We start from the raw sequence: 14,308 nt of genomic DNA on the forward strand, positions 1-14,308 counted from the left end.
GGCGGGCCGGGCCGGGCCGGGCCGGGGCGGGGCGGGGCCGGCTCGGGGGCGGGCAGGCGGCGCTGGTCGCTGTCCTGGGTGTTGAATCTGCTGCTGCTGCCGCTCGCCGGAGCCGGGGAGCGGCTGCGGGAGGCAAAGGGCGGGCGGGCGGGCGAGCGACATGGAGTGAGGGCTGGCGGCGGCGGGCAGGGGAGCGGGACAGCCGCCTGCGATGGGCCAGGCATGATGGGGGCGCTCGGCTCCGTCCTCCCGCTGCTGCTGCCGCCGCTGCTGCAGGTCCTCGCCGCCGCCCCGCGCAGCCAACCGCCCTCCGCCGGAGCCGCCGCCGAGGCGCGGATCGGTGAGTGGGGCGAGGGGCGGGAGGCGTGGGGCTGACGGGGAGCGGGGCCGCGCCGTCCCCTCGCTCCCTCCGCTGCTGCCCGAGGGCTTCCTCAGAGGCAGCTCGACAGGCCCCCGGCGGCCGCGCCCGCACGGCTGCCGGTGAGGGGCCCGTCCTCCCGTCCCTCACGACCGGCTGCCGCTGCGGGGCCCCGTCCTCTGGTCCCTCACGACCGGCTCCCGCTGCGCGGCCCCGTCCTCCCGTTCCTTACGGCGCGGCTGCCTGCTGAGGGTCCCTGTCCTCCGGCCCCTCAGCGCCGGCTCCCGGCCCCTCACACCTCCGGGGTCCCGCCTCTCCCCGCCGGTCCCTGGTCACCCCGAGGCCGGCCCAGGGCGCCGGCTGCCCCAGCGGCGTGTCCCGGCGGGATCTCTGGGGACACCTCTGAGGAGCCGGTCTCACCGACTGTCCCCACACGCCGAAAACTTCCGCCGAGACAATCACGAGGCCCCTAAAGTCGAGATGCACCAGTGGCGAGTCACCAAAAATGCATCCAGCCTCCGCGTATTTAACCCTCCTCCCAGTTTAGTGGATTCAGCCCACTAAACTGCCCTCATATTTGGATACCCCAGGAAGTCCCCAGGCCACAGACCCCCAGATGCAGCCCAGCCTTCGCCGGTGTCCACCCCTGACTCGTTCTGCTGGAGGTGGAAGTCACCACTGGCTCCTGGTTAAGGCTGGTTTAGACGTGTCTAAAAATACCCAGCGCAGCCCAGGGAAGAACATTAAACAGCCTCTTTCTGTTGAGACATTCTCCGACCATCCCCTTCCTCTTTTAGAAAATGCCATCTGCACTAAACATCCCCACATGCGAAAATGACCCACAATAACACGAAGGGATCCTGAAAACAAACTCTGTGTGTTTAAGATCAATGCTATTCTCCTGTGCCACTCTCCCTGGCAGTCCTTTCCTTGCACTTAGACACTCATGACTGTGGGCTCACCAGAATTATCTCCAACGATATCTACTAATTCAGTCCGTCTCATTTCACTTAGAGTGTCTTTCCAAAAGTCACTTTAAGTCAAGAAGGTCATAACTTGGAGAATTTTGTATTTTTTTCACAGTTTAATACCTACCTAGAGTGGTTATAGAGATTAGAGAGTGAAAGCTAAACTGGCTGTCCCTAAGAAATTTTTTCTTCTAAGACAAAAAATGAAACAAAGGAAGCCTCTCACAGAAGTATCAGTGCAGTCTTCTTCATGTACATTCTGTTTATTAAGAAGGACTTAAAATCAGCTGACCATGTTTTTAATGAGGCTTCAGACAAGTGGCAATAAAAATGAGCTATTAAATGCTTGCTATAGTGAAGGTAGTGATGCAAGGTTTTAAGGAGAAACGGTTGCTATAGATATAGACTGTTTCTCCTAATCTGCTAAGGAGAAAGCTTGCATAAAAATATTGAAAGTAATAGCTGTAATTTTTACCTTTAATAATGCAATAGGCTATACATTGTGCTTTCAAACTAGTCAGATTTTGATTCTCTCTCCCTAAACATAAACTGCAAATCAGTCTGGGTGACAAAATATTTTTCAGCATGTTGTAGCTACAAAGCAACATTTGTGTGTTTGTCACTTTCCTGTAGCTTCCCTGTGCTTCTGCCTCAGCAAGGATGCCTGCCTGACAGTTAAGGCTGTCCTTGCATGGAAGGGAATGGGGGAAGAGAAGGCTTGATTTTACATAGTGAATCCAGTAGTCTGAGCGGTATAATTCAGAGATATTTCAATAGCAGTAAAACAAGTTGAGCATTTCTACTTCTTGCTGGAATAGGGAACTAACTGATATCTCATGGATCTCTGTGAAAGATGGGAAAGGATTTATTGTGTTTGACAAGATGCAGGAAAATGTTTGCACTGCTGGAAGTGAAACAGTTTTAGCTGTCTCTTCCCTTAGAGTTCCTTTATTTCTTTTATTGACCAGTGTTTCAGATCTCATTAATCTTGAGTTCAAACTATTAATTAGAATAGATTCTGTTCAATTTTAGACTACAATTTTTAGACACAGTCAGGAGATGCAACTGTAATTTTACAAGGTATCTGAGTTTTGAGATTATTTGTGGTTATAGGTGGAAGATACTAATTTGGTTTCTTCTTGTGCACAGTCCCATCTTCTTTAATTGAAAATTGAACACATATGCATTATGAAACCTCTATAATATGTGCTGGAAACTGCCTTAAAAGCCATGTAATTATAGAAACAGTTTTTTATTAATTTGTTCCTATTAAGTGTTTCAGAAGTCTTCCTAAAAGCTGGTCCAGCAGTAGAAGTTCCTGACCTTCACCATTTCATAGGATGTTTTCATCTAATTTCATTCTTTTCCTCTTTTTTTTTGGTCAACTTTTGTCTATGCTTTCCAATATAGTAATCATCTCCAAATGGTGACCTATTTATTTTGTAACATACTTACAAACTTGTTTAAGAAATTGGAAGTTTTAAAGTACAGTTAAATAAGGTAAAAGATTTGGTTTGTGCTTCTTCTGCCTATGTAATTCATGAGGCTTTGTAGATTGCTCCTGTGGGAAGGTGTTTTTATAAGAGGCTATTATCAACAAAAGCACATATTCTTCCATTTCTTGACATTTACAGTAGCATTTTAAATGTGAACAAATGAGGAGAAGTATAGCCCTTCCCCTCTCTGTCTCTTGCCCAGGTTTAGCCTAGGGGAGAGATTCTTATCTTTTCTGAAGAAAAAAAATCAGCTGACTACATTGTAGTGCTCATTAGTCTTTGATGAAACACTGGGGCTGGGAGTTTAATATTCTAAATAAATCTTTATTTGTTTATAAATGGACACAGTTCATTTAAGATTATGGAACTTCTTTTTAAGTGTTTTACAAAGTAATCATCTGTGAACAATATATCCTGATCATGTTTGCTAAATTCCACAGATTTGGGTTGTTCTGCTCCTGTAGCGACGGTTGTATGGATTTTTTTCAATGAGACATTTTCTTATTAGCAAATAATTTTGCTGAGGAAGCAGTTAAACTTAAAATGCCTTCCAATAAACACTAAGCAGTTACTTCAGTAAAAGTTGCAGCTCCAACAATTAAAGTATTTTCATGCAGTTGTACAGCTTTTTAAATAGACTAATCTATTCAGAAAGTTGCAGTGGTATTTTATTTTCATATCAGATAGTCTGGGTGAGGTAGAAAACTTGGGAACAAAGTAAACTGTGAATATTCTTATCATATTATTTCATTAGTCCTAAAATACCAATACTTTACAGCAGAAGTCATCCTCATATGTTTTAGAAAAGAGAGTAAGTGTGTGCTTGCTGCAGTGCCTTCACATTGACCTCTAATGTGTAAAATGATGCTTATAACCTTCAGTGAATATGAGTATAATTTTGCAATATGATTTGATCTTTTGTGCTGCATGCAATCCTATTTTTTGGTCTGCATTTTCTTCTTAAATGAGTACATTTATATGCTGTGGAAATTTCCAGAAACAGTTGTTCCATACACCATGTGGAAGTTCCTTCAAAGTTGTATTCAAATCATCATATGCAAAATTTTTGTGAGTCAAATGCCTGTGAATTTAGTTTTTAACTAACTAACAAAAAGACAAACTGGTCACATTTCAGCTTATAAATATGAAATATTCTTCTAAACCTGTAGCTGTGAGTTCCTAATGTGCAGTGAGCAAAGACAGTATCTTACATTTCACTAGGGTTCAAATGTAGTTGATGACAGAAACTTTACTCAAAGACTCGTAAAAAATGTTGCATGTTAATTGTAGGACTTTCACAAAGTATGGTCTGCATGCTTAACAGCTGGAAAAATATTTTAGACACGGGCTAGGAGTTTCAAGTGATTAAAGTTGATCAGAAGTAAGAAATTACAAGAGCAGGGACTTCATTTACCATTGGTGGAAAGCATTTCTCCATTGCTGATTCTTAAAATTACAAGAGAATGAAATAAAGAGTAGGACAGAAGAAAAAATACACATTTTTTGGCTTTTCAGTCAGTGCTTCAAATACAATCCAAAGCAATTAGTGACAGAGATCTTTTGTCTATGGGTGTTTCATGGGGAATAGCAAAAAAGTTTATCTTGGTTTAGTTCTTGTTGAATAGATGTTACCATAGCAAAATTAACGTAACTGTTGTTCTCAGCCATCATTGTCAACTGTCTTGGAGATCCATGAGGACTGAAATTTTGCTTCTTGCACCAAGTCTGAACTGAGCTGAAACTCACCGAAGTCAATGTCAACCTTCGCATTGACTTCAGTAGCATTTGAATCAAAATGCTGCTTAAGGCTTGCAGCAGACTGGCTGAGAAAGTAGGGGAATTACAGTGTTACCATCTGTTCAGTGGATAAAATTGCTTGACTTTCCAGTTACATTAATTTGGAACTTCTCATAGGCACTCAGGTATTTCGATATCATGTTGATTCGATGTAATTGTTGGTGATGGAGTGTAATTTATGATATAATGCCAGCAAATAAAAATACCAACAAAATAATTTAATTAAGACAATGCTATGTGCTCAGAATGTGAAGGATTCAGTGTAGGAAGCTCTATGCTTCCCTTCATCAAAAGTATTTTTGTATATCCTAGAAATGTTTCTTAAGTAATCAGTTATGTTAGAAAACAACTTGAAAGTAGCTTGATACCAAGGCATGTCTATCTGTTAGTTCCATTGAATTAAAGGTAAGAATATGCATTAATGTTTTTGGCATCATGCCATAACTGTTCTACAATATCTTTTTACTATCTAATTTGTATTCATTGAAAGTTTTGGATGGACAGGAAGTGAATTATTTCTCTATCAGTAAAAGGAAGTCATTGCAGGGTGCTCTAAAGGTTGTTCATAGGATGGGATTTCTAGAGAGTTTTCTTCTTTTTGTTTGGTTTACTGGTTGAGAGAAAACACAAGGTTTTGGAAATATGAGCTCATTTCTGCTTCCCACCTGAGTGTACCCCAACATTTCTCTGAATTTGGTGAAATAAAAGAGAATATTTCTACTTGTCTTCCTTTTTTTTTTTTTTTGCTAATGATGACTAATACCAGTCCCCAAAACTTCATCATACCATGCCGTCAGTCAGCCTACTGAAAGGAAATTAGGTTACTCCTAGTTGTTAGATCCTGGAATATTTGGGCAGTTCTGCTAAAACAGCAAAGGGTGGTTAATGTTGACACGCTAATGATAAATAGGCAGTTGCCAGCGTACTTAGTTACAGTGAACAGCAATGCTTATAAACATCAGCGTGGAGAGACTGTCATTAGTGACAAAAGGGCAGCTGCAGTCCCTGAAGGCAATGGAGCCCACTGGTAATCAGGGAGTTGAGGTCTTCCACGTCAATCAGGTTTCCATTGGCTGGAAAGAGAGCATACGAACACGAGCTCAGATGTAGGTGATTACCATCGGTCATATATATGCAGATCCATAAGAAGACCTGTGGAAGCCAAAAGGCAGTGTATATTCCAACTTGTGGAAAATGATATATATTTTGGCCTCATCCCACTTACACTGTGGCCTAAAATTTAGATAAAAATCTGTGAAGTTATTCTTACAAATCAGTAGATATAATGTCTTGCTAAAATCTGTGTTGGTGTTTACAGGCAAATTTAAGAGGGCATTCAGTAAAGATTGGAGGAAAGATTGATTTGGTTTTGGTGATAAAATTGGCAAAGGAGGGAAAGTATCCAAGAGGGAAAGCCCACTGCTAGCCTCTGTCAAAGACAGGATGCTAAGCTGGATGTATATTTGGTTAGGCTCAGGATGGTCATGATTAATAAGTCTAGGAAGGCAATAAGTGATATTGTTGCTGGTCAAACAGTTTTATGTTTACAAATGAAGAATAAGCAGTTGAAGATGCAGATGAAGAAGAGCATGTTTGCAGGGAAACAGTCAGAAGAGATGCCAAGGAATAGAGGCATGTTGGGAATGTGGATGATTAAAGAAGGGGATGAGGAATGAGATGTTTAGTAGAACTAAAATTATTGGCATTGGAGATCAGGAATGGAGATTAGTGAGTTGTATACAATCTCTAAAGATGTAAACTTAAGATTGGGTGGAGTTACTTTTTCTCATGGCAGAGATGGTGAAATGCAGCAGCAAAACTGAGATGTTCAATGGACCGGTTTGAGGCATGAGAAAATGAGGCAAGGTGACAAGAAGGAAAAGGGATTCACAAAATAGAAATTTTAATTCGTTCATGTAGGCCAAAGCTGTGGCAAAAATGGAGTCAGGAAATGTGTGTAGACTATGAGAAACTGCTCTGGGAATAGAAAGGATTTATTTCTCTTAATGTAAGGGGTGGGAGTCATCTAACTAAATGTAATTATTTGAGCTAATCAATCTAGTTTCCTTTTAACCTATATCTAGTTTATAAATTTCAATTAATTTTACCCAACTGTACATATCTAGCACAGGTCAGATAAGCGTCTCCCTGAACGCAGCTATTACTTTCCACTTAGTACTGTCTTCATAAGTTTCCCAGGCTAGCGTGAGTATCTGGCTGCAAATATGTATGTGGTAGGTACTGCACCTTAGCTATTAAAAAATCAGATGCTTAGGTTAAACTTGGGGAGAGGTAAGCACATTTGAAGAGTGATTCACCTGTCTCTCCCCACTGAGGTGAGACTAATGAAGCAGCTTAAACTAAAGTGAGGTTGGTTGAGGATCACCTACTACATTACTTCAAAACCACAGGCATGACTTTGAGATATATAGGACTTTTAAGTAAGCTGTTTAGGAAGGTCCTGTGAGTAGTCAGGAAGGTTTGTCACGTAAGGGACTGAAACAAGTGAGGTGGCTGAATGATATTAGTAGTCCTGGAAAAAAATTTCTCAGAGAAAATCACTCTCTGGTAATTGCAAAAAAATGAAGGTGACTCTGAATGAGACAGAGAAGAAACGGGCACAATGGAATGAGCAAGTGAAGGGAAAAAAGCAGGTAAACGAACAGGAGATCTGCAGGTAAGATGATAGACAAATGGCAGGGGAGTCTGGTATTGGAGAGCTGAAGGAAAGGGACACTGAAGACTTACTAGTTTTGGACAGTCAAGAGAAAGAATGAAGGGCATGAAGGTTAATGTGTACATAGGATTACTGAGTTTTCTTATGTGAGTTTTAGGGGCTTGTGAGGGGGGTGGAAGGGCTCTATTTTTATCTCAACCATTTCATAGCATCAATACACTATAGCGTTCCCAATAACAGTATGCCATTCAGAACAGCTGTGCTCATCAAAAAATTAGGGAACTTTTTTCTGAAAAGATTAGCGGGGCTTAACTTTATAGAATTTATTCCTTTTGAGAAGGAATTTTTTGAGAAGTAGAGTAGCTGAGTAAATTACAGCATCCGACTGTGTTTTTTCCTGTAGTTTCTTTCAGTGAAACATACTTAAATACTAAACATAGTTTGTTGATGCACAGTCTTTCTGAACGGAGAGTTAGCACTTAACATTGCATACCTTTTTTGCTTCAAACTAATACGTTGATAAAACAAGCTATTTTAAGGCATAAAAATCAGTAACTAGAAGTTTTATGGGAAGTACAGCTGGTTGTAGTGGGTGTAAGGTCTTTTCTTTCAGTCATAGTTTAACAGCATGCAATGATGGTTACATAAGCTTGAAATCATAGCCAAGAAGTACAAGGTAATGCACAGAGATATATGTGCCTCCCAAAATGTAATATACTTCCAGATGTCCTCATAGAAAACAATGCAGCTGAGACCAAACACACACTACATATTATAATACAAAGTTCAACAAAAGTCAGGAAATATCCGGAGACATGTAAAAACCCCATTTTTACCCCCTCCCCCCAATTAATCTTTGATCTCTCAAGTTTGAACCTCAATAAATTCTACAAAATACCCTACACAAATCAATCTTGGATGCTGAAAAACTGATAGATTTTTTGGTTTTCTGGCACACAGAAATCTTCTGCTCTCATTATTCTGCAAGAGATAATTACCTGTCTGTCTGTTGCAGTCCTAAAAGGGCTAGAGATATTATAACCTATTCTCTTATTAATATTCTGCTCTGCACCAGGAGGGCTATCTTTTCTCTACAACATCTTTAGTTCGTTAATACAATTCATTAAACTCAGGGCAGTTGTTTCAGACAACTGCTTTACTTCACCTAGAAGGTCATGTCTCATCTTAAGGCCTGAGGAAGAGTTTGTGTATTAAGAAATTGTCTGTGTTTTTTCAACTATTATCAGGCTGCAGCTTTGCAGTACAGAATGTTTGGCTATAACAAAAGGTTTTGGTATTCCTGCCAGTGACTGCTTGATATGACCTTTGTAAAGGGTATTGGTCTGGGTGAAACAAACAAATAAAATGGATCTAAATCACAGCCATGTTCACAAGCAGGGAAAACAGTGCTGGTATTAGTGCTGGTATCCATGAAATGGCAACAGGGAGGTGGGTTTGGGGATACGATTAATTTATGCCACTGGTGCCCCTGAGCTCTCCATGGCATGAAACATTGACTTGTGTTCTTATAAAAGATAGTCTCCTATTAACCTGACCTCTTTTACAGAATCGATTTGTAAGTTAGACTTTAAATTCTGTTTACTCTTCAGTGCTGAATTAAAAATGTGGCATCAAAGATTATAACCTTTGATTAATGCAGATAAATCACCACCAAAGAGTGTGAATGTTTCTTCTATTTTTTAGAGAATGTATACATTATGGTGTATTTCTCTTGGCAAAATGATTTGTTATAACTTTAGTTTAGACTGTGGAATACTTTATATACTTGCTGTTTATATTTCAGCTCTATTTGATATCTGATATAATAGATGTTAGCTATCAAAATCTTCAGTGAGCTATTACTCATAAAATCTTCCTTCCTTTTCTAGATTTTCACACAGCTCGGTACTCTTTCTCAGTATGTAGTCACTGCAATGCCTTACACTAGCAAAATATTATACCAGACTTCTTCTGTGACCTGGCCTCACCTCTCATCCCAGCTTCTCAGCTAAACACTGTTTCTTACTTTCATGGTGTCACCCTGTGGATTATAGCAACTCCTTCCATTTGTTGGAGAAGGCTGTAGTCACTGGTGGCTATCCCACTTCTTACTTACAACCTAAAGGAACTAAAAAAGGAGGGGAAAAGGGAAATTTGGGAATTATACATCTGTCATGACTTTCTGGAAATAGCTGGATGTTATTGAAGACAAGATACCAAGATAAACATCATCAAGCATTTAGGTAGGTGAACACATCTTGGAGTTAGTTACACAGTTGACAGAGGTACTGCCCCCCACCCCCCCAGTTCTTCAGCACAGTGTATTCCTTTTAATTTTTTTATTTTTTTTGATCTGTATTTCAGAAATGTTGGGGGAGGGGTGCCCTTGAAATCTGGGGTCGGATTCTGCAATTTTCCCTTGCCTCCATTATGAAGTGAAATTTCAAAGTTGTTAAAATATTCTTGTTAGTACTACCTATCTGGAGGTTTATTTGCTTAACTAGGTCAGCTCATAATTACCATTTACTAACATGTATTACAAGCAGCGGATGATTTCCAAGGACAAAGGGCAGCTATAAAAATTGCATAATCAAAATATATGCAACAATAATGAAAACAGAAAATATGAAGGAAAAACCAAAGTTAACTGATGCTATCTGGTGAATTTCCGTCATAAGAGCTGCAGAAAAATAAAACAATCATGTTCTTTGGGAGCAATCACTCATACTTTTAGATGGTATAAAATTTATAATGCTATAATCAAATAGCATTTAAAAAGCAGAATGGGAAGGTTGTTTTAGTATTACGTGTGTTTGGTTTTATGCTGCCCAACAAGACAAAGATCTACAGTTGAGGGCTTTTTTTTTCCTGTCCATTTGCTTTTGTTTCTCTGAGTAACACCTGCTCTAATGAGTTTATAATCTGAAAGTAAATAACTGAGAAGGGAGGAGGAAATGGACACAGCACACAGGCTTGAGAATAAACAGCTGTCAAATGGCTGACATTTTAGAAAGTAGAACACACAGCTTTTATTAAGGATCCGATTCAGCTTGAATGATGGAGCTGATCACACCTGCTTGTCGAACTTTCCTAATTAAAGAATTACTTGAGAGAATTTTAGAACAATAATTTATCATCTTCAGGTTATGGAACTATTTCGTAGTTTAGCAGATAGGGAAGAACTCTGACACGATCAGCTGCCCAGTGGCGGGGTGGCTACGCAGGTTGTTAAAAAGAGCGTGGTTGTGCTTCTTTCTCTTGCAGTTTAGAGAGGGTCATGCCAGAAAGACTAAATAGTGGTGCATGTAAGGGGGGATGAGCCTCACCTAAGCCTCTGCATGAAGCTGCCAGAATCTGAATTTGGGTGTATATCTGTCTGGCCACCTAATGCTCCTTTAACAGGGTGGGCTTCTTGCCATTCCTTATCTTTCTTTTTGTCCATCCAGTATTAGAATAATACTAACTTGCTTTCAGATGAAAGTTCATCCCTGCACAAGGAGCCTCTGTTATCAACAGAAGTATGTAAAATACAGCATTTTTTGAATAGCTTCACCAGTTTGCCTGAAGTTATTTTTGTGTTTGGTGTAAATAAGAACAGTTGCAGGTTCAGTTCCTTCTGATGTCCCTGATATCAGTCCAGGGTTCCTGGTTTTAAGGTGATTTAAGGCATCAAATATTTGAATAAGGCTTGCCTAGAGCTGGTTTTATAGAATATGTTTAGCTCTATTTAAGACAGAGTATTAGCAAATAAATATTTGAGCATTTTCTTTCTAGTCAATTTTCTATTGTCTCTGTTCCAGTCTGGAAGATAGCCTTGGCTTGGGAGCACCCATGTTTTCATGCTATTGACAAAGATACTCTGCTTAACTCTTCTCAGTTGAGAGAATTCTTCTTGCCAAAGGATGGGCTTTGGTGATTTGGTGGTGTATCATCTTGCAAGTTTCATCCTGCAGAATGGGGTGTGAGCGTTCCTTTATTTGGGATTGTCACTCCCTGGAAAACAGAGGTGTAGTGTTCTGTAGTTTGCCAGCCACACCCGAGTCACTTCTCAGCATTAGACAATGTTCATGTGAAAGACAATGTTCAAATTAAAAGAAAGCAAGTATTCTACGTTATGCAGAGCTCAGTAAAACAACTATTATATAAAATAGGTGCAGAAAAAAATCACATAACATTCTTATACCTGTAATCCTGGTTTGGCTTCACCAGACTGTCAGATTAACCTGATTATCAGAATGCTTAATGAAATTTCCCAGAGACATGTTATTTTTGGTCAGCTTTCATCCTCCAAAATGGGTAATGACTTGGGTGAAGAATCTACCTTTCTACTGTGGTTTCTGTTGAGTGAAGACTTATTCATACCTGGGATTTTTCTTCTATCTTCCTGTCCCGTCAGCTCTTGTCAGCTGTGCTAACATAACTCTGTTTGACCTGCTTCACCACTGCCATGTGACTTTTGGAAAGTCATTCCCTGTTGTGCAGATGTCAACTAAATACCGGTTTGTAAAAAAACCAACCGAAACCATTACAGACTGCAGATATGACACTTCCTGAATACACATTAGAAAAAATACATAACTTTCTTATGTGTATAAATGAAAGCAATGAATGCTGGTAGAGACCAGATATGATGGCAAACACAAAAACAGAAAAAAAGGGGGAGAGAGAGTGTTAGGAATAAATAGCCTTTAAAAGTGGCAAGCTGGAAGCTAGTGTACTATAATAATCTCTGTTATGGTGGAGTCACTATACAACACCTCTTTTTCCTAGTCTTTGTAAGTAAAAAATCAGTGAACTGGCAGCTTTGTTGGAAATAGGTTAATTTCATTATGTAGTTTATTAACACTAGCTCATTCCACAGTATTTTACATTATATTTATTCATAATCTATTGTTAGTCACATTTCATTTGTGAATAACGTAGGTCAGGTATTAAGATGATAGTTTTTTCACGTCATAAATCACAGGAGAGCTGTTTCTGTAATAGTTTATTACCTGAAAGCTATGATTAAGTCTGTTTAATTTTGGTTCTGATTACCAATGCAAATACTTAGGCATGTGCCTAACTATAGGTAAGTGCTATTGTGACTTAGTAAACAGGACTCTTTACCCCTTTTGCTTTCAGAGGGGGAAAAAATAGGTCACAGCAGTTTTGGTTATACCTTGAATTTTTGTAAAATCAGGATTTTTATTTCACTCATTTCTTTGGTAATTGATCACTTTAACGTCATCAAAATTTCACACACTAGAAAAGTCTGTAATAACAAACTTCATAGTACAGTCACCTGTGTACATTTTTAGGGTTACTTGTGGCATTTCCAAATAAGATAATTAGGACAGGGTTTTTTTTTTTAAATGAAGATAGATAGGAGTTCCTCAAATTACTTTCAATCTGCTACTACTATTTGGTGTGCCTTCTGCAATAATAATACTTTGCGTGTTTCATTTACTTTTTCAAAATTGATATGGCACACCACTTTAGGATGAGTTAGAAGCTTTGGTTTTCATTTTCCTCTGATGAGTAGGTATCTGATGACAGACATCTGGGAAGGACTGTAAAAACCTACATTTGAGAAGATGCAAATTAACTGAAAATTTCTCTGAAACCGGATTGGTGCCAAAAATCCACTAAATGATGCTTTACAACTGCATGAAAACTGAAAGAGGTTGTTCCTCCTTTTCCAAAGATGATCCCCAGTATGCTTACTGTCAACTCTCTCCCAGAAGAATGACTTAAACTCTGGACCTTAAAGATCAGTGAGAAAACACCAGATATCATGTAGTTATAGAGCAAATAAATACAAATTCCTGTTATAATCCCCAGGTGCCTCGTGAATGATTTTCGTATTCGCTCTGCAATTTCTCAGTTCATATATTATCTATGTGTAGTTATTCTCCATGTGTGAGAAACTGGAAATAGCTTTTTATTCTTGGTCTTATCTCAGGAGGTGCAAACTTACATCTGCAAATATATCTTTTTGCAAATCTAAGCTTTTTTTTTTTTTTAATGAAGATGATATGTTGCTATAGGATAAAAAATTATTAGGAATTTTCCCTTAGAGGCAGTTGAGAATTCTCTCCTTGGAAGAGAGACTACTGGGTGGCTAAGGGGAAAGAAAGTAGGACAGACCACAGCAAGTGAGAAGTCATTATGGAAATAGCTAAAACTTTAGTTCACCTTTTCTGTTGCATTCTTACCCATGCTGAATATAAACTTTATTTCTCTGAAGAGCTTGTCTGTGCTTTTTAACTTGACCTAGAACTCTCTTAAGACAGTGTTTAAATTTAAAGGGCTTATTAGGGAGATGTTGCTGTAGCAACAGTAAAGTAATATTTTTCAGATTTGATAAAAAGCTTTAGTGTCCTTTTTGACTGAATATTTTCCAGATTTCACAGTAAGAATTTTTTTTCAATGTCATATATGGTATTTGTGGAATGAATTATCAAAAAATAGTCAAGTGATGCAAAGAGGAAAAGGATGATTTCAGATAGTGACTTTCATTTTTAAGAATCTTACCTACAGTAATATTTTGCCATTCATTTATATGACACTTTAAAGTATTAATAGAGTGATGATTCCCTTTTGCTGTCTATCTGCTGAAGGACACATCTCTGTTGGTGGATTGTCTCTCCAGGCTGGTATGAGGCCTGATCTGAGGGTTGTCTGACACTGGCGGATGGTTGGCAAATGGGAAGGTCGTACCAAGTTGAGTGTCATGGTATATTTCCCCATTCTTACCCTCTTTCCCTCAGCAACTGCTAGTGAGCACTGTGAGAGACAGATTTTGGTCTAATCTGATATGGCATTTTGTATGGTTTGTTCCTATGAAACTTTTGACTAGAGCAAACTGAGTAAGCACAAATAGCATCCCCCTGAATAATGCTTGTATTCCCCTATAGACTGATGGGGACAAGAGACTTGCAGTCCTGAGGGTATTCTGACTAATGATAGAAAAATTCGGAAGCAGACAAATATTCTAGATGCAGATATACACAAACTTTCCTTAAAAGAA

The 14,308-nt window shown here is 39.4% G+C and overlaps 1 protein-coding gene across 1 annotated transcript in view; it reads left to right on the top strand.

Annotated features, from left to right (window-relative positions):
* The first annotated feature begins 225 nt into the window (after positions 1 to 225).
* PTPRN2 (protein tyrosine phosphatase receptor type N2) overlaps positions 226 to 14,308 on the top strand; it is a 664,954-nt gene continuing 650,871 nt past the window's right edge. The window contains exon 1 of the mRNA XM_030008997.2: positions 226 to 340. Within this exon, the coding sequence (XP_029864857.1) occupies positions 226 to 340 (115 nt within the window). The remainder of the gene's footprint in view (positions 341 to 14,308) is intronic.

This window comes from Aquila chrysaetos, chromosome 3 (genome assembly GCF_900496995.4).
Source record: "Aquila chrysaetos chrysaetos chromosome 3, bAquChr1.4, whole genome shotgun sequence".
Lineage (NCBI taxonomy): Eukaryota > Metazoa > Chordata > Aves > Accipitriformes > Accipitridae > Aquila > Aquila chrysaetos.